This window comes from Neolamprologus multifasciatus, chromosome 20 (assembly GCF_963576455.1).
Source record: "Neolamprologus multifasciatus chromosome 20, fNeoMul1.2, whole genome shotgun sequence".
Taxonomy (NCBI): Eukaryota; Metazoa; Chordata; class Actinopteri; order Cichliformes; family Cichlidae; genus Neolamprologus; species Neolamprologus multifasciatus.
Genome location: NC_140458.1, coordinates 11,463,404 through 11,482,152, shown reverse-complemented (window position 1 = coordinate 11,482,152; position 18,749 = coordinate 11,463,404). Strand labels below are relative to the sequence as shown.

The 18,749-nt window shown below is 43.4% G+C and overlaps 1 protein-coding gene across 6 annotated transcripts; it reads right to left on the bottom strand.

Moving 5' to 3' along the window:
• Nucleotides 1-691: 691 nt before the first annotated feature.
• Nucleotides 692-17,449, bottom strand: baz2a (bromodomain adjacent to zinc finger domain, 2A). Of its 6 annotated transcripts, none has more exons than XM_085146410.1 (30): nt 17,259-17,449; nt 15,879-16,002; nt 13,775-14,677; nt 11,041-13,146; nt 10,603-10,878; nt 10,186-10,515; nt 10,046-10,106; nt 9,543-9,651; nt 9,291-9,392; nt 8,939-9,161; nt 8,779-8,840; nt 8,614-8,679; nt 8,109-8,501; nt 7,749-8,003; nt 7,443-7,657; nt 7,278-7,352; nt 7,016-7,190; nt 6,873-6,935; nt 6,643-6,787; nt 5,917-6,551; nt 5,490-5,832; nt 5,157-5,312; nt 4,913-5,073; nt 4,505-4,570; nt 4,118-4,401; nt 3,878-4,013; nt 3,597-3,743; nt 3,255-3,484; nt 2,989-3,132; nt 692-2,723 (listed from the first exon to the last, which is right to left on the bottom strand). In XM_085146410.1, the coding sequence occupies exons 2-30, from the start codon at nt 16,000-16,002 to the stop codon at nt 2,564-2,566; spliced, it is 8,145 nt and encodes a 2,714-aa protein (XP_085002536.1). In that variant the 5' UTR covers nt 17,259-17,449; the 3' UTR covers nt 692-2,563. The 6 variants fall into 6 exon arrangements, with proteins under 6 accessions (XP_085002536.1, XP_085002541.1, XP_085002539.1 ...); XM_085146415.1 differs by having other exon boundaries at nt 17,367-17,433; XM_085146413.1 differs by lacking the exon at nt 17,259-17,449 and adding an exon at nt 16,915-17,249.
• Nucleotides 17,450-18,749: the final 1,300 nt, after the last annotated feature.

The window sequence follows — 18,749 nt, the reverse complement described above, 5'->3', positions numbered from 1 at the left end:
TTTAGTACAAGATGATCCGAGTACGTCTGAGATTTACAGAGAATTGTCTACAATGGAGAGAATATCCAGCGAGCAGCAGTTCTCCGGGTGAGAATGTCTTGGTGATGTCAGTGGAGAATGCCAGACTACTTGCTTTAACGTTTAACGAAAAATGTTTTTTGGTCGGATGAGTCTCAATTTTTGCTGCAACATTCGGATGGTATCATCATGGAGCAAAATCTCTGAGGAATGTTTCCAGCAACTTGTTGAATCTGTGACATAAAAAATTAAAGCAGTTCTGAAGTCAAAGCAGGTACAACCCAAAACCAGCGCTTTCCCCAAGTATTACTGCAAAGATATTCAGCGATGGTTTGAAAAATATGAAGATTTCAATTTTCAATTTAAAAATGTATTTTCAATCGAACATTAGCAGGATTTACTAGAACTAACCCAAACCAGCAACCCATGTTTGAAACCACAGGTCATCCCTGAAGGATCATTGTCCACAGAGATGTTTTGTCAGGATGAGAGTTTACAAGATGGATGGTTTTAAGATTGGAGCTGTATACCCAACTGCTCGAGTAGAACATATAATAGTCTTTCTATTGAACTTTGCAAGCAGAACCTTTAAAGCTTTCGGTTAAATAGCCAAACATATCCGCAGTTACTAGGTAGTTTTTCCAGATTAGGATAAAACCGAAGCACCTGAAGGAAATCGAACAACTGCGGAGTGGGAGACAGACAGAGAAGAGATGTAAGCATCCAGATATAAAGCTCCGTGGAGAAAGGGCAAAACAGAAATAAGTACTTTCTACTAGATGTGGTTCTTTATTCAACTCACAGTACATTCTACAGATGCACACGTGTTACATCACCTTAATACAACAGAGTCTTGTAATACCTCCTCTTAAAAATGATGAATTGGTCCTAAAAATATAAAGGAACAAATTTAAAGTCACCAAAACTGTACATTATTAAAAAGTCACTTAACACCACATTTGGTTTTTGTCCTTTTTTTTTGTTGTTTTTTGAAAAAAAAACAAAAAAAACCACTGTCCCTTTAAGTGTAATAGGGAACATCCACGTTTATTTCCTATCAGCGGTGTTGAGTTCAGTGTAAGAAACAAGTTTAAATAAAACCCAGACTGTGGAGTCATCCTGTCGCCTTCATAGCACACCAACCATGCCGTGCAACATTGTACATTGGCCCGTGTACAGCACAAAAAATATGTAGCAATAAAAGGAATGTAAGGTTGAAACCCAGGCAGCACTGTGCCCAGCACTTCATCATCAGCTCCTTTGCAATTCTAGTCTTTAAAAAGAGAGGATTTTAGCCTACTGTAGCCTTTCAGAGGTGTTCGTGTGGTCAGACGAGCTACAGAAAAACGTGTGTGTGTGAGAAAACTGCAGGTTTGAAGCTTTAATACACTCCTGTCAATCTTGATTACAGTGTAAGAGCAAACTTTCATTGTGTGTTCTCGCAAACGGACTATTTAATAAGTGCTTAAAATTACAGTGGCATCCTTCTGGTTGCACACAGTCAGAGACACAGATCAGGTGTAGCTAGCTGAATATTTACTCTTATCAGACAGGAAAGTGAAATAAATAGTCTACGACTGACCGACCAACACTAAAAATCCTCCAGTTCCAGAAACCAGTGTCTTTCACACAGCAGCAGGAGTTGGGTGTGTGTCTGTGTGTTTGTGTGGGACTGTGTGCATGTTTGTGTGTGGTGGTGGAAAAGTGTTTCACGTGTGCGTGCAAGACTTTAAGTGGAGGTTATACAACGTCTACTCATGACAGTCCAGAAACAGATTCCTTTTAGTTTAACTGGCCTTTTCATAAATCATCTAGACATCTCTATAAGGTAATCTGTACACATTCACTACAAGCTATTGCTATTAAATAATCCCAGCTATTGTAATCTTTATATATATTTATATATAGAATATATAATAAAAATATATTGAGCAAAAAAATTACTTCTAGGCATAAGACCACGTTACATTACATTTCCAATGAACAGGTAAGAAATGGCCCAAGCTCTGAAGAGTTTTGATACGTTTAGTCATTGAGTGGTGGCTAAGCAGGTCCAGTATCCAGCATGATGGCTGCAATAGTGTGATCAGTCCCTGACCTTCAGGGTGAGTCTGAGGGCCAAAATACTCAGGGCCTGAGACTGCGTCATCAACCCACAGCGGGGCTTGACCAAAGGCCTTGCTACGACATGGGGCTCACGTGAAAGGACATGACAGGAGAACGCTAACAAAAATGAGGTGCTGAGGTGAAGATGCAGAGACACGGAACAATGGAAGGTGAACAGAGACTCGTTCTCACTATCTGAGATGGGGAATGGGTACAAGTTCAACCCAGTTCAGCTTTGGGCCCTTAGAAAAAGGTTAGGCCGGTAGAGGAAACAATAACAGACAAATAGCCAAAATCTATACATATATACCTATACAGAGAATACACATAGCTGGAAGAAACTCCAGACAGTCTTAGCAGTAATGGAGAGTGTGCGACTGGGACGGTGAAAGCACCAACAGTCTACAGCCCCACCATCAGCGGGGATCGTCGTAGGCTCCTATTTGTCCTTATTTGAGTAGAACTCCGCCCAGCGGCTCTCAAAGAAACGCCTCATCGAATGTCCTGCCATTCCCACCTCTGACGTGTCTTCATTGAAGAGCTCACAGTTGTTGAAGACCAACTGAGCATCTGCTGCAAATTCCTCGCAGCTGAGGTACCTGAGATGAGGATAAACAGGCAGAGAAGCTTAGAACAAGGGACAAATGATTGGCAGGGATTAAAAATGTCTGAAAAATCCAAATCATTGAACTGTATAAAGTAAGAGCAGTTGATCTAACATCATTGTGATCTAAAGACTCTTGTGCTTTTCCATTCAGTTCTCATATAAGAGAGCGAGAGAGAGAAAGACTACCCCCCCACTGCAATGCAGTGAACCCTATGCTTCTTTGCATTAATGAGACGTGCAGCATAATCAGCACTTACCCTCCTTGTAACAGTCTTTCTCTCATGGTGAGGAAGTCCATGGGGTTCTTGATGATTCGGCGGTAACCTGGCACAAGTCGGGGATTGACAGGTTCAAGGAATGGCCAGGCGTCTGCATGAGCCTCCATCTCCATTAGAATGATCCTGGCAGGAATTTTTTTAAGAGCATTAACAAGAATCCCCCGCAATGTAGCTGTCAAAACAACTCAGAAGACTTTAAAATCATATCATGTAGAGCTGGTGCACTCATGGCAGGTGGGACTCACTCGCAGAAGGTGAGGTCGGGTTGGTTGCGTGTTGTCATGCGGCGCCGTTTAGTGCTGCTTCCTTCTCCGGAGTGACGAGAAGATGAGGGAGGTGTCGCCATGTCTTTGTGCCGTGTCGTCATTCCGCCACTGCGTCGTGTTGTCACCTCATCCTCGGAGCTGTCATCTTCGTAACGTCTCTTCCTCACCCTCGTGCGCTTTTTGGACAAGCGCAGTGAATCGTCTTCATCCTACAAAAAAGGAGAATATTTCTTAAAATTAAGCAATTTCAGGGATACGATCTTAAGATTGAAAAAAGGCTCAAAGTGTTATGACGTCAAGAGTGACAAGAGGAGTTCTCACTCTAGCGACACAAGTGGGACAAAACCAGTCTCCCTCTGGAATCTGGATGATTTTAGGCCGCAAGCAGTACATGTGGCAGCCACGATCGCAGCCGTCGCACAGCAGCAGGCACTCATCATTGTCTCCCTTCTTGCAAACTTGGCAGGTCTTTAAAAAAAAAAAGAAGAAGAAAAAAACAAAAAGAAGAGAGAAGCATTTATCCCATAAAGGTTAGAAACCTTAGGAGTTTGAGAAGAAGCTAGTGAAATTAAGTCCAACCAGGCATTTCTAAGATTTCTTACCACTTTAGTCACAGATCTCTCCCAAGCAATGGCCTTTTCCAACTGAAGTAAACACAGACACAGCTGGGGAGCACTACGGCAGCGGTCTAAAGCCTGACGCCATGTCCGCAGTCGAGACGTGATTTCACTTTCCAGACTGGAACAGAAGAAAATTAGTTAACCCACAAAAAAAAGAAAAAAAGTGTACCATATGAAATGTAGGATTCATTTATCCCATTTAGTCCAGGTTGTTTTTCTCACCTGATGACATCCATGGGATGCTCCTCTCCAGGTGTGGGGGTGAGAGGAGCGAGGCGCATCACTTCTGCGGGGTTCCAGAGCGGCTCCTTCAGGTAGCGTCTCTCGATGTTTCGCTCGAGGTTGGCTAGCCGCAGCACGCCCAGGTCCAGCGGGTGAGTGGCGATTCGCGGCAAGCCAGACCACTCCTTCTTGGTTCGCACGATCCAGTCGTCACGTGGGTCAGCGTCATGTTCGTAGTATTGGAGGTCATCGCGTGTGGAGTCTGGATCTGGGATTGTGTAGGGCTTAAAGGAGACAGACATAGGAGGAATTTAAGTATCAGTGACTGACTTTAACACACATCGGGTTTCAACAGAGGAAATGTGTTATCAGTGTTTTAAGGTTTACCTGAAATTCGGCCATTGGTGCGTCTGTGGTTGTTTCAGCATCGGTCATAGCGCTCTGAGGAAGTGCCTTGAAAAAACAAAATTAAAAAAAATTTCAAATAAAATAAGTTTTACTACAAAAAATAAAAAATCTGCATGCACATTTGTTGTAACTTAGATACTTTTCTTGTTGCCATTTAAAGTTTACGCATATTCAAACCTAAAGCTGCATCCTGGAGCATTGTATGAATTCTTTGACAGCAGAGACTCACACAAAGCAGGGATATCGAGGTCTGCAGAGGATATGAACTTCTTGTGCAAACATTTCCTGCTTTTATTTTCTTTAAATCACATTAATTCACTCCTGTTAAAGCTTTAAGAATACAGAGTGGTTCTGTTTTATTGTGTGGTTTTAGTTGTAATTTTCTACCTTCAAATGGAGGTCAGCAGCAATAACCCGCTGTTCCAGGTCCTCCACCCACTGTAGTGCGCTGATGTCTGTCTCCACTGTTTTCTCCTGCACTTGCCAGGGCTGCTGCAGAGCCTCTAGCAGAGCATCCTTCTCTTCTACCTTCAACTCAAATATTGGGTCTAATTGGATGAGAAAATCTTAATGAGAACAAATATGGCGCAATTATGGGAAAGCTCATAATGATCCAGTTAACAACATTCACCGTTAATCGGTTTGGTGCATATCTCGGCCAAGCTCTCCATGTGTTTGGCTAAATGCTTATGGAGCACCTTCTCCCTAATGCCTCTTGGATGGAGGGACTGCAAGGTGATATACAGTTCCTCTGGTGTCTTGATCCACCACCAGCCACGCACCATTGCTGGAGGGGGGAAAGAAAAAGAAGCAAAATTAAACACATTAAACAAGTGAAAAAAGAAACCACAAACACAGGAAGAGTATGTCACCCCAGAAAACAGTGAAGGCCACAGAAATCTTCATGCATATTTATGGAATTCAAATAACTTCTGAGGTAAAACTGATACATTTCAGTACTTACATGCTGGGATAGGCTTGACCACTAGCTGTGTGAAGTACTGCTGTTCAAGCTCCTGGAAAACTGAGTTTGGTGGGCGGCCGCGGCGTTTTGCTGCAGCTCCACGGGGCCCTCTGCGGGCAGGACTGCTGCCTCTGCTGCCTCTCCTTCGCCTGCGAGCTGGCCTGGCAGGTGTGGCAGGAGTGGATGGAGCTGGAGGATTGGGAGTTGGAAGGAGCTGAGGGTTTGTTGGTGGAGAACTGGCTGGGACAGCACAACCAGGGCCTGTAGGTGGAATGTCCTGTAGTGCTGGTGGTGCTGGAACCACAGGGTCAGCAGGAGGTAGGCAAGGCAAAAGTGGGTCCGGCTAAGAAGGAGGAGATTATTGATTTTTACATTATACAGACTGTGCATTGTTTTAATATTTACTATTATCATTCTGGTGGCTAACCTGCACGAGTGGAGCAGTAAGTGCAGACAGAGCACTCGGGATCTGCGGGAGAAGTTTGGGAGGTGAGCTGGGTGAAGTGGGCGTCTGGAGCTCAGTCAGAGAATTATCATCACACGGTTGTTTGGGGAGCAGGTTGAACCACTGTCCTTGCTTCTCTGCCATCTCTTTAACACTCTCCTCTGGTCGATTACCCTCTGGGGCTTCCCCTGCTGATGAGCATGTGCCATTCATCCCTGCTTCCTGTGATTGGCTGAGCCAGCTCTGGAAAGCCGCTTGTGTGAGGTCTTGTGTCCCGCTATTTGGTGATCCTGGCCCTTCCTCACTCCGGGACCTGATGCTACTTCTACGCCGGCGGCGGATTTTTGCTGTGCGGAGGTGTAGCTCGACTTCAGGTTTGATTTTCCGGGGACGTCCGCGTCCTCTCGGCCTGCTCATGAGGGATGCAGTGCCCGGGAGGGGATCCTCCTCCTCCGCGGAGAAGGTCTGGGCCTGGCCTGGGGTCGCAGAAGTCGGAGAGGAAGGCAGAGTAGGAGGAGGAGTGGTTGGCAAGGGAGCTTCCTCAACTTTGGGCTCCTTTTTGGGCTCTTTTTTAAGGAAGGTGACAGGCACCTCCGCTATAAGGACTTCTCCAGAAGCTACAAGATAGAACAGTAAGGAAATGCTGACGTGACGACAGACAAGTCAAGGGTTTAAAGCATAAATATTCGAGTTTAGACTCAGACTTACTCAGCAGCTCTTCAGGACCCTCGACGAGAACTCCTCCAAGGTGAGGTAGGGCCAAATATCTGCGCCGGTAACGGTCCTGCCCCAGCAGTATGGCCCGCATGGAATGAGAAGACTGTAGCAGCTTTTTACGGAAAAACGCTTGGCGCTGTGGAGGATTAAGAGCAAAGGAATATTTAATATTAAGCAACAAACATGTATACAGCACTGTGCCTGTGTCATATCAGCTTTACCTTAGTTAGCTTATCTATCTGCCTTTCAAGCTCTGGAATGCTAGCATTGGTAGGGCTCTCGCTCTGCAGCAAAGAAGGAGTTCAATTAGTCTCAAGTGCATGCATGATCGTGCTGTAGTTAAAACAGTAGAGCTGAAACATACATCACTGAGTTTGGGTTCTTCTTTGCGTGCACGGCGGTTCCCTCTCTCAAGGATTACACCACTCTCCTCCAGGCTGAGGTTCTCCTCCTCAGCTACTCTTGCACTACGCCTCCTCTCCTCAAAACACAGCTCTTCCTCTGAGCGTCCTGTACGACGTGATAGCGCCACCTTCAGCCTGGCAGGAGGAAAACAAGTCCAACATTTAATACTGCTTGGATAAGTAGCAGAACTGAAAATAAGCGTTTAAAAACATTGATCTTACTTTCGGAGTTTCCCCTCAATGATCCACTTGTTCTTCCTGTAGGTTGTGATATTCTCCACTGTGTTGTCAATATCACTGAAATTTAAAACAAACACTGATCTTACTGTTTCTTCAGTAAACTCTCCCTTTAAGCAGTCTTAGAACAAGTAATCATCTTGAACATACTTGATCACAGTGTTACTGCTGTTAAGCTCTTCCACAAGGAAACCCAGGATGGCTGCCTTGGTGTCAGGAGGCAGGGCGTGAAATGGTTTGGTTCTCAGGGTGTTGCACACTTCTGTCTCATAGCCATGAGCTTCCAAAAAAATGCGAAGTACTTCTGAAACTGTGCTGCGGGTCAGCTCCAACTCAACCAGCTTTTCCCCAAGGATCTTTACCGACTGGAGATTAAAGAAAAACTCAGACTAACGGGTTTCCGCTACATACCAAATGTCATTAATAAGCAGAATGCTCGAAGTGTATCACACACACCTGATAATACGATGGTAGGCCTGGATCATGTAGTGCAGCCTCCACCAGCTTTATCAGTAGATCCTGCAGCTCTCCTTGGCTGTCACCCAGGCCCAGGAGGCCTTCCTGCAGGGTAGCAAGGCTGGGGATGTCCTTGGGTATGTTGAGACCGATCACCTTTCCATAACCGTGTAAGAACTCTACCACAGCCAGACAGTGTGCAAAAGCTGTTCCAGAAAGCACCACACCAGGAATACGGGATAGCTCTGGGAGGGGCTATTGGAAACAAAGTTCAAAGGTCACAAAACAACTGGAATCAGTTTTTACATCAAAGTTAAAAAAAAAAACATTTTTTAAAAAAGGGGTTAAATTAAAACTCACTTTGTGATCAGTGAGACACATATCCTCTGTGGGCTTCTTCAGCTCTTCGGCTATCAACTGCTGCCTCTTCCGCTCCTCCATCCGTCGCTGGGCCTGTGCTCTCCGCTCTGCTGCCCTCTTAGCAGCCAGAACAGCCTGAGCTGCAGCCTCTGCCTCCGCCTGAGCTTTAGCCAGGGCCTTGGCTTTACTCCGAGCCCCCAGCACCCTCTTACCCTGGGCCACCCTTTCCGTGTCAGTCTGCTGAACCGGTGGGGTGGGCTCAACCTTAATTGACCTCCTCCGGCCGAGATTCTTAGGCTCTGCAGCAGACTCTGATGCCGGCTGTAAAGCCTGTGGCGCTGATGGATCAGTTGGTTCAGCCTTTGCCTCTAGGTGCTGGGCCTCTTGCTCGAGCTAAAACAAAAATGAATAAAATAAAATAAAATCAGAAATAAACACAAAATGAAGAGGTGGAGGTGATAAAGATGTGCGTCTGAGGACACGAGTGTTAAGTATTTTTCTTTACCTTCGCTCTCTTTTTTTCATCTCTCATTTTCTTAATCTTTGCATCCTCCCTTCTCTTCATTCTTGCCTAAAAAAAAAAAAACAATAAATAAACAGCGCCAACAAAATCAGGATGATTAATGAATAGTGTAACAGATCAGCATTACAATAAACTTGATCTACATACCTTTCTTTTCATTTTCTTTTTGATTTTAGCCAATTTCTCCTTTTCCTCCTCTGTAAGAGCTTCTATTTTTAAACACAGGGAATTAAAAATTATTTAGTCCCAGTAGAAAAAATGAGTTTATATAATGAGCAAAGACATTACGCACAACTTCTTTACTCACCCTTGGCCTCAAGTCGTTTCAGCAGCTTGGCATCAACCTTGCTAAGGAAATCAATCATCTTCGGTTTAGGAGGTCTACCGGGGCGACGGGCCTGTCCTCCCTTTACCCCACGAACCCTGCGAGGTTTTTCTTTATCGGGATTTGGAGGTCGACCACGCCGACCAGTGATGGCCATGATCATAGAGGGAACTTCCTCATTAGCCAGAAGGACCCACTTCACACCCTATAAAACACAGAGAAAACAGACTTTCAAAAACAATTTTCCTATATATTTTTTAAACATTTTTAATACCTAAAGTTTAACTGTTGAGTATTTGAATACTTTATAGTTCAAATGTAAAAATATACAAACCTCGGGAGTTTCTCTCTCTTCGTAGAAGTCTCCAACAGGCATGCGTGGACTGAAGCTGAAGTGTTCTCGCGTGACCACACTGTCTGTGTGTTTCTTCAAGTACTGTGTCATTAAGTAATAAAGATACAGCCGGAGAAGCATGAGACAAAAATCAGAGTTTTAACATAATATAAAACCATAAATGAGAAGACCATGATTTTAAGAGTTTCAAATAACTTCTTAAGAATAATTAAAAAATTCTGGGAAATTCACCTTGATAATTTCTGGAAACTGCTTCATCCTCCTTCCACAAGGAGTATAGTACCAAGTTTCGCCCTTCATCCGGTTCTCCATTTTCTTCACACGAATCTCTCTCTTCCAACTACAATTAAAACAGTGTTGATCATTACAGTCTTGTCATACCTTTTTCCAACTAATTTAAGGATATTTTTGTAAACAACAAATATGAATTCATCATCCTTCCAGATATACATCTGGTTTAGTTTGTTTACATCTAGGTTTCCATGGTATCACATTTGGCTAGCAAGGACAAAACCTCACTGAAAAATTGACAGTGTTAATGAAGACGTTTTTATAATAATTTAACTTGACAGCAGTTATTAAAGCTTCAGCAAAGATAAGTGTGCTCACCAAATCCAAATAGCGCTTCTGTCATGTGAATATTTGACTATGTTGACTTAGAATTTTTTTTATATGACGAGTGACTGAATTTGTGTAATGTAAAAAGCTCAATAAACAGTAAAAGGAAACTTTACCCGTGCAGCAGAGGGAACTGGACCTGCTCCTCTGTTGCCACTCTTCGTCTGCCAGATTCACCTGTTCCAACAAACCAAAAGTTTACCATCAAACTCTTAAACAGTGACATCTTCTTTCAACAAAATGCCCTTTTCATTACCTGCAGTGGAGCTGTCGTCGTTTTCATCAGCATCATCAGCAGCTGTTTCTGCATCTTGTTTCTTCACCCTTTTCATCTTCTTGGCTTTCTCGACTGTTGCGCTGATAGATGAAGCGTTGGCCAAAACAGCGTCAATCGTGGCTGTTATTGGATCAACCTCTTCTGTGGAAGGCCCAGCCTCCCCAGATGTTTCGTGCGCATCAACCTTTAGAGACTTCTTTCTCTTTCTGCCCTTAGCTGGCTCCACATTAGTCTCTTCCTGTTCGTTAGACTTCATTTTCTCCACCTTTGGGGTTCGACCCCGAGGCTTCGGCTTAACCTCCTCTGGAGCTGAACACAAAAGAGAAAAAAAATATTGTAAGGTAAAATCTAATACTATTAGAATAGCACTCTGTTGGAAGTCAGACTGTTAAATACCTGCAGGTTTAATCCATATTGCCTTAGTAGTTCGAGGTTTGCGTGGTTTCCCTGGGGTTTTCAGATTTCCTCCGGCAGCTGGCAAAGTCTGATCAGTAACTTGTTGGAGTGGGTGTACAGCAGGGCTCTGTGCTGGGGTACTGAAGGCGATGAAGTTCTCATCTCTCATCTTGAAACTTGGTGGTGTCATTGTGTCATCGGCAGCGATTTTAGTATTAATGCCTCCAGATGAGTCTGGTGTATCATGTCCTCTGGGATCCCAGCCTGCTTCAGGTCCTGAGAATGAACAGAGCTCAAGACTAAGTAAGTGATGTTAGGCGTACAGTTCCAACAGAGAAAATATTCTGATAAAGAATAATACTATTATTTAAACTGACAACTTCTTCCTGTCAAATGATGCCATACTAGATTTAACGACCAGAAAAGAAATAACTGTACCTTGCTGAGATGACACAAAAGAGTGTGTGTTGGACACATCACTCAAATCAACAGGAGGCTCTTCAGTCTGAGAGGTGTTGTCTAGAGAAGACTCCATCACTGATTCTCCTGTAATTTCGCAGCTGTTCCTGGTTTCTTCTGCTTCTGAGGTCTCTCCTTCCCTGGTGGAGTCTAATGTGTTGTCTCTGGAGTCTTCCACAGAAAAGCTGCTATCTACAGAGTTGTCAAATATGCTAGATGGCTCCTCTTCTGCGCAGGAAGTGTTGTCAAACTGAGAATTGCCCTTTCTCATGTGAAAGCTGTTGTCAAAGTGAGTCGAGTCCTCTATCCATGAGCTATCACCGCCTAAAAGAGAGGTCTTTTCTAAAGTAGAGTCGACACTGATTCCAGAGGGGGTGTTGCAGGTTGAATTGCCGTCATACTGAGAGGCCGGATGCGAAGAGTTTGCAAAGCTTGTCCTGCTAAGGTGTGGAGACTTTCTGAGAGGAGCTTGGTCTATCATGCAGTCCTCTGCTGCCCAGCCATCACTTGGCATGTGGTGATTTTCAGAATCTGTTTGCCCATTCTTGGGCTTTTGATCAGGAGCGAGTGTGGTTTGTAAAGTTTTCCCAGGAAGCTCAGAGAGGGATTTGGGTGGCTGACTTTCAGATTTATGACTCTCAGGTGCTTCCAGCTGTGTCATCCTTACCAGGCCTGAATCAAGCAAAGGAAGGTGTTCCTCTGCGTTTTCATTTCTTTTATCAGCTAGTGCTTTCCTGTCCTCACAATTGCCATGGTGCTCAGACTTGGAAGGTGACTGCTTTAGCACACGAGGAGGAGCGGTGTTAGGAGGATGTCGCTCAAGGTCAGAACTTTGGACCACTCCAGAAGATGTACCCGTTACAGGAGGCACAGACACCAAGGCAGGAGGGCTGGGCAGGGGTGCAGTCCTGGAGGCTTGAGTGGTTAGAAGAGGTAGGGTAGAAAGAGGTCTCACTGTAGGACTTACATGGTCTGTGATCGAGGGCAAATTCATGCCCCCTGGTGGTGATGAAGCAATGGAAAGACCCGAATCAACAGCTTGAGGAGTGTATTTCTGACCCTGCAGTGTGGATGCTGGTTCACTGCCGACTAGAGGATTTTTTTCCACTGAAGAGGGTGATGCAGATGGTAATGAGCAAGGGCCAGGTGGTTTTAGGGTTGAAGGTCCCGATAAAGACATCTGAGATGGAGCTAAACCGCCAGATGAGGAATTTGCAGCCATAGAGTCAGAAATCAGTTTTGGGGGTCTGGGCTTTTCATGCTGACCTCCAGATGCATCAGAGAAACGTGGTGGCATCGAAGGTGGCTTCGATTCTTGAACCATTTGCCTCTCAACCAACAAGCTGGGTGCAGAGTAAGTAGATGCAGACACTATGGAAGGAGGCGACTGTTGTACAGGAAGTCCAGAAACAGTTGCAGGCTTTTGATGAAATGCAGACTCCAATGATGAAGAGACTGAAGAAACTGCTGCAGGTCTAGACAAACTATCAGTCGAAGCAAGAGGTGTAGACAGTTTTGAAGGTGATACAGGAAGCGATGAGGTGGATGAAGACCCCACTAACAGATGCTTGAATCCTGCAGGTGATATATCACTCATGCCAGGAGGGGGAGGCCTGAGGCCTTGAACCATCAGGGGAGGAGAAGAGAGCCTGGGAGCAGCTGTTGGAGATGGGGCAAAGGATACACTGGGAGGTGTTGATATTTGTGGTGAAGTAGATTCTACATCAGGAGACGAAATTATAGTGGGTCCAGCCTCAGATGTAGGAGATCCAGAGAAAGCAGGAGCTGCAGACACCTGAGGTGGTGTTGAGGACTTGGTTAAAGAAACAGATGTATTTGCTGTAGCCACAGAGAGCTGCGACTGAGGAGGTGGGTTAACAGCTGGATCTCTGACTGGGGAAGACATTTCTGGGCGCTGAGCTGCTGGCTGTTCCGAAAGCTGACGATAATCACTCGGAGGACCCACATGAGCAGCAGGAGGTTTGGATTGGTGACTATCAGTCTTGGGTAGCCTCTGGGCAACAGGTGACCTATCACTGCCGTTGTAGCTTGTGTCTACCTCCCTGACAGTTTCCCTCGTATGCCCTAAATTAAGGAGGGAAAAAAACATAGCAAAACTGTTAATATAATGCAAGACTCTTGTACACTGAAACACATCGTTTTTATTCTCATACTAAACATAGATAGTGAAAAGGAAAAAAAAAAAAATCATTTCGACTGATCAGACATTAAACATAGTCAAACATTGGCACCTGCTGGTTAAATAATGGCACTGTCCCCAATAATAAATAATGTCAACGAGTGACGTAATACTGAACACTGTATTAACTAAGACTGGAAATATTTTCTGTTTTATTATGAATTAAACACTTGATGATTTTTTTATCCTTTTCCAGGAATTAAAAGGTGACTCATTAAATTGCAATATTTTGTCCAAATACATTTGGCTTTCTGATTACCAGGACAAAACATCAGCTGTTTCTGTTGGTCAAGTAATCAATTCACATTCAACAACTAACACAGTCTATCACAGTTATTTGTATCACTCAAAAGCTGGCATTAAAATGAGGAAATAGACTATACACAGATGGATTAAATTGATTAAATGAGGAAATCAAAGTACTACAGGTCCCAAAAATTTAGAACTAAGTCCAGACAAAAAAGGTAATATTTAATCTTTGCTGAAACTGCAAAAAACATATTTAAGGGTCACCTTGCATTGGAGAGGACATCCCCACATTGCTAGAGTGGGGGCTCCGTTCCCTGCTGTGGCCCTTTGGAGATCCACTATCCTGCACAGCTGATGGTGACATCATTTGTGCCGAGGACATCCCCACGGGCAGAGGGCTGCCAGTGCTCCCTCTGCCTAAGCTGTGGTGCTGCGGGCTGCCACGTGGAGGAGTGAAATTCTGAGAAGCTGGAGGCATCATCTGAGCCTGGGCTTGTGGCTGAGTTTGCTGTTGTGGTGGCGGCTGCTGCTGCTGCTGGGGTGATGACAGGGACGGGTGCTGGGGCTGATGCTGGTAATACGGCATCCCATTCGGCATCATGCCGTAATGCTGTGGTTGCTGGTGCTGCTGGTGGCGGTGGTGTGGGAGAGGCTGGGAGGAATGGAAGTGTTGTTGTGATGCCTGATGAGGGGTTGCCTGTAAGGACTGCTGCTGGTGATGCTGTGGTGGTGTAATCCCAGGATGTGCTTGACTCTGGTAGGTCCCATACATGCCATGGGAATTATAACTCATCTGCTGGGTGCCAGGGTTACTCCTGTTCCAGTACTGGTTCCCCGTAAGAGGCATGTTCGCTGGGCCTGCCACAGGGGCCTGATGGGAGCTTTCTATCCCCCCATTCAGCTGGTACTGTCCATGACCCTGGAAGTGGTGCTGTGACTGAGGCTGAACCATCCCAGGTGTAGACTGCTTCTGATGCATCCCATGCGCAGGAGAGTTGCTCACAGCTGGGCCATACTGAGGGTGCCCTCCCCACAAGTAGTCATAGCCCACGCTGCTCTGGTGGTGGTTGCTCAAGTGTGGATAAGGGGCCGATGGTGGGTGGGAACCAGGGACACTGGATCCGAGTACAGTAGTGACGCCATTCACATTCATTTCGCCATTCATATCTGTTAGTAAGAAATACAAGTTGAAAAAAGCTATAATGGTAAAAATCTGTCTCTGAGTCACTGAGATCTGGGACCTGTACTGCAAAGCAATTTCAACATACCCAAGACATCATTCCCTTATCTGGTTTCACACTTTGTCAATCAGGCTAAGTGGTCACAGTGATCAATATGGTTACCAACTCCATAAATCAAGCCAGGGTTTCCCAATCTAGCTATGACCATGTGCACATTAAAAGGGTGACAATGGCAGCATTTGACCAATCACCCACAAATCTACTGAAGAAAGAAATGATACTGTACTGTACTGATGTTACAAAGAAATAAAATTAAAATATTAAAAAAAAACTATAAGGAGTTTTAACACATAATACAGACTGAACGCAGTGTGTGGGCATGTGAGAGAGAAAAAGGATAGTATTACAATTGTTGTATGAACGTGTGCGCACTTTAAGTGATTTGGTCAGTAAGACTGGAAAAGGCCCAGTATACCAAAAACATCTGGCCTAACTGAAGCAAGAAAGAAAAGCTGGAAGAAATGCTGCGTAAGTTACCAGGCGTTTCAGTATTACAGTTCATTCAATGTCAAGATGTGCCTAAGACACTTCTAGCTTTCTCTTTCAACTGCAGCCCAAGTGATGTCAAGTGTTTTGAGAAGAAGGAAACAGCAAACACACAAAAAAAATTCAAACTGGTCAGGGTACTTTTTCCTACTTGTAGTTTTTGGAAATGTCATCAGTTTCATGGCTTAGGTGAGCACCGCATAACTATATTAAGGATAATATAACAATAAATATCATTGCAGGAAACAAAAAAACATCAGGAATAATAAAGTCTCACCTGAAAAAAAGGGAAATCTGAGTTTCTTAATTGATGTTCAGCAAATAAAAACAAAAATTTCAGACAGTTTCTAAAACCTGTAGGTCTTTCTCTCCAAAGAAATGCTCTAGTAATGAATTCATACCTGATGTTGTCTTATCTTGAACATAAACCGCTCTAGCAGGTGAGTTCTGCACTATAAGTTACCAAGGTGATATATTCCAAGTTGAAACACAATCCTACCAGTGAAAACCCAGGGTTTTAACCCTGTAGTTCTCAGTAAGAACTCAGTAAGCCCCCTAATCCCACTTTATGGTAAAGGCCACAATTTTTTTTTAATATAAACAGTAAGGTTCATTTTATTCTAAGGTGCAGAAATACTCACTCTTCCCCTGCTGAGGAAAACTCATGGAGGACCCGTTAGTATAAAGAGAATCCCCTGAGGAGAGTTTCAGTCCTGAGTTTGCTGAAGAGTGAGTGCCATAGTTGAAATGATTATTTGAATCCATCTGAAAAACATCAAAAATAAATAAATAGTTAATTTATTAAATGTATTCATTCAGTCTGCTACCTAATGTTAAAATACAGTATGACGTATGGAAGCGGTGCAGGTACTGAGCACGGGTTAAATGTGTGAGAATCTGCATTACCAAATGGCTCTCAAACATATTATTTAATTCATTTTCGCTTCTTTTCGTGCACTTTTGAAGGCAGTCGACGCTACGTAATGCGTACTATTTCTTCCACGAAATGTCTTTCCTCGATGATTCTGGCAGCTGCGGCTTGTGACAGGCAGCACCATTTCGCTCCAACAACAACCGTCAAAATGTCGCAGCCAGCAACAGCAGATGCCAGGCCCTAGCGAGTGTAATGGACAAACGGGATATTACGATAGAAGCTCATCATTACCGCTGATGAGGCACTGCTGCTGCTAACACGAGCTCAGGCTCTTCAGGTCTACAGTGATAAATGTACGGCCCAGACACAAACAGTCTGAAGACCCGGCGGCCTTAGCTCAATAACAATGGGAGTGATAATATTTCACACCGTGAGGCCTGGATAATTGTTTTCTACGCCACTCTCCGTTTAAAGGCTCTCTGCAATGCATAAATAGCCCTCAGGACACTTGATTTCCTATTTCAGTAAGGCCGTTGCAATAGCAGGCGTTAGCTTGTCGCGCTAGCTGCGCTCTCAAACGAACAAACCCCCATTTCTACCACTTGCGAGTCAACTGAGCTAACCATTGATAACGTTGGATACAAGTTCAACTCTTCAAGAAGCCATTCAGACAGTTTATTTTAACGTGAAATTTCGTGCGAAAACCCACCCCGCTCCAGTTCCAAGGTTATTTAGCTAAATCATCACAAAAGAGCCTAGCTAACAGACGCTAGCCACGTAGCTAACTTAATAGCATCATTTACGTTTATCCAGAGTAAGCGCTGCGATGTTAGCTCATAGCCGGGTAGCAGGTACCATAACCATGCTACGTTGGATCCATGATGCCCATCAGCGATAGAGAGCTCCGCGAACGAAATAAATATCCACCGGTCTGCCGGTAATGACCAACATCAACCCCCTCATCAGGCTCGCTAGTTAACAGATGGAGGCGTGCTCCCCTTTTGTTCACGGGCTAACGTTAGCTAGCAGCCAGATGAAGTTACATTGTTTACGCTGCGAGCACAGACAATTTTCACAGAGCATCACGATCCTCCCACACTTCCACCATCCAAAGTTTCCCCGATATTTCTCTAAAAGCGTGTCCGACCTTTCAGTCCTCGGGTCCCGAAGGCGCAGGTGTCTCTAAACGTTCTTCTTAACGGATGTGCGGGTGAAGATGGCAAGGCGATAAATAATAAACAACTATTCCCCTAACCTTTGGGTTTTAAATTAGCAAACATGGCTGGTGTGGTCCGGTGCAGCCATGATCACAGAACAGAGCGAACAGGAGCAAATGTCCCAACAATAACTACGTATGCATCCGGTTACATTTGTTCACTAAATTTCACCCCCCAAAAAAGTAAATAAATAAAACTAAACAAATAAAAAATAAACAAGGACATTAAACTATAAATACAAATAGATAAAAGCTCAAACTTAGCAATTATAATAATGATAACTATTATTATTGATAATTATAATAATATAGCAATTATTATTATTATTAGTCAATACTAACAATAGTATCTGCTATTACAAATAAAAGAATTACCAACCAAATGCACGTAAAACATGAAAAATAGTTCCTTTTTATTATGAAGAATTATAATAATTTTATTGCATTATTATTACAGATGCCTAGAATTGAAGCAGCATTAAAGAGACAAAGTTAAAATAATTTACTACATAATTGCTATGGTTAATTGACATATCTTTTTAGTTAATTTTGTTATGTTATTGTCTTTTTATCATTATTATCATTATCATTTGATGATATTTTTTTGTTTTTGCAATTTATATTATCTCTATATTGTTCAGATTTAATAATATTAATATATTCCTCTTTTTTACTTGTGTGTGTTGAATAGCAAGGCTTCTGACATATAATCCTTCCACTATGAAAAGGCATCTTTATGATTACTTTAAATGCTTCTAATTCTGATACTTATTGCTTCAATAGTATGATCGCAATTAGTATGTGCTTGTGATATTTATCATGTCTGAAACGTGTTGGAGGAAAATAAAAGTAAGTCAATCGAGCAATAGCTTCATTTAGAGAAGCATAATTGTTATCATTACATCATCATGGTAAATATTATTATTACAATATTATTAACCTCAGACTTCCAGTCTTCTTGAGTCCTCTAGTGGAAAGTTTCACCAGTCATCGTGAAACACTTTCAGGTACATATTTGGCCAGTTATCTTTTAGCTTTATCTTAATCTTTATCTTAATTGACATTCACTTGAAAAACAAAAAAAGATTCAAAGATTATTAACTTTCAGCAAAGTAAGTTTTTAGAAGCTTTTTTCCTCTCTTGACGTCGTACTTGTACCACAGTTTTTGTTATTGCAGAACTCTTTAGTGGGTTTTAATTCACTCATATGACTGCCGTGTCTCTCTTTCTCTCTCATAAACTTTCTGTATATGAGAGCCACGCTTTTATTTTAATGCGCTTCAGGGTGAAAACAGGAAACTCATGTTGCTTATTACCGTCACCTTCTGCTGAATGACAATCAGTGAGAAATTCAGGCCCGAAGAGGAAGTATGCTAATATTCTGGGCCGAGGAGCCTAAAGGCTTCAGGGTCATAGCGCCGA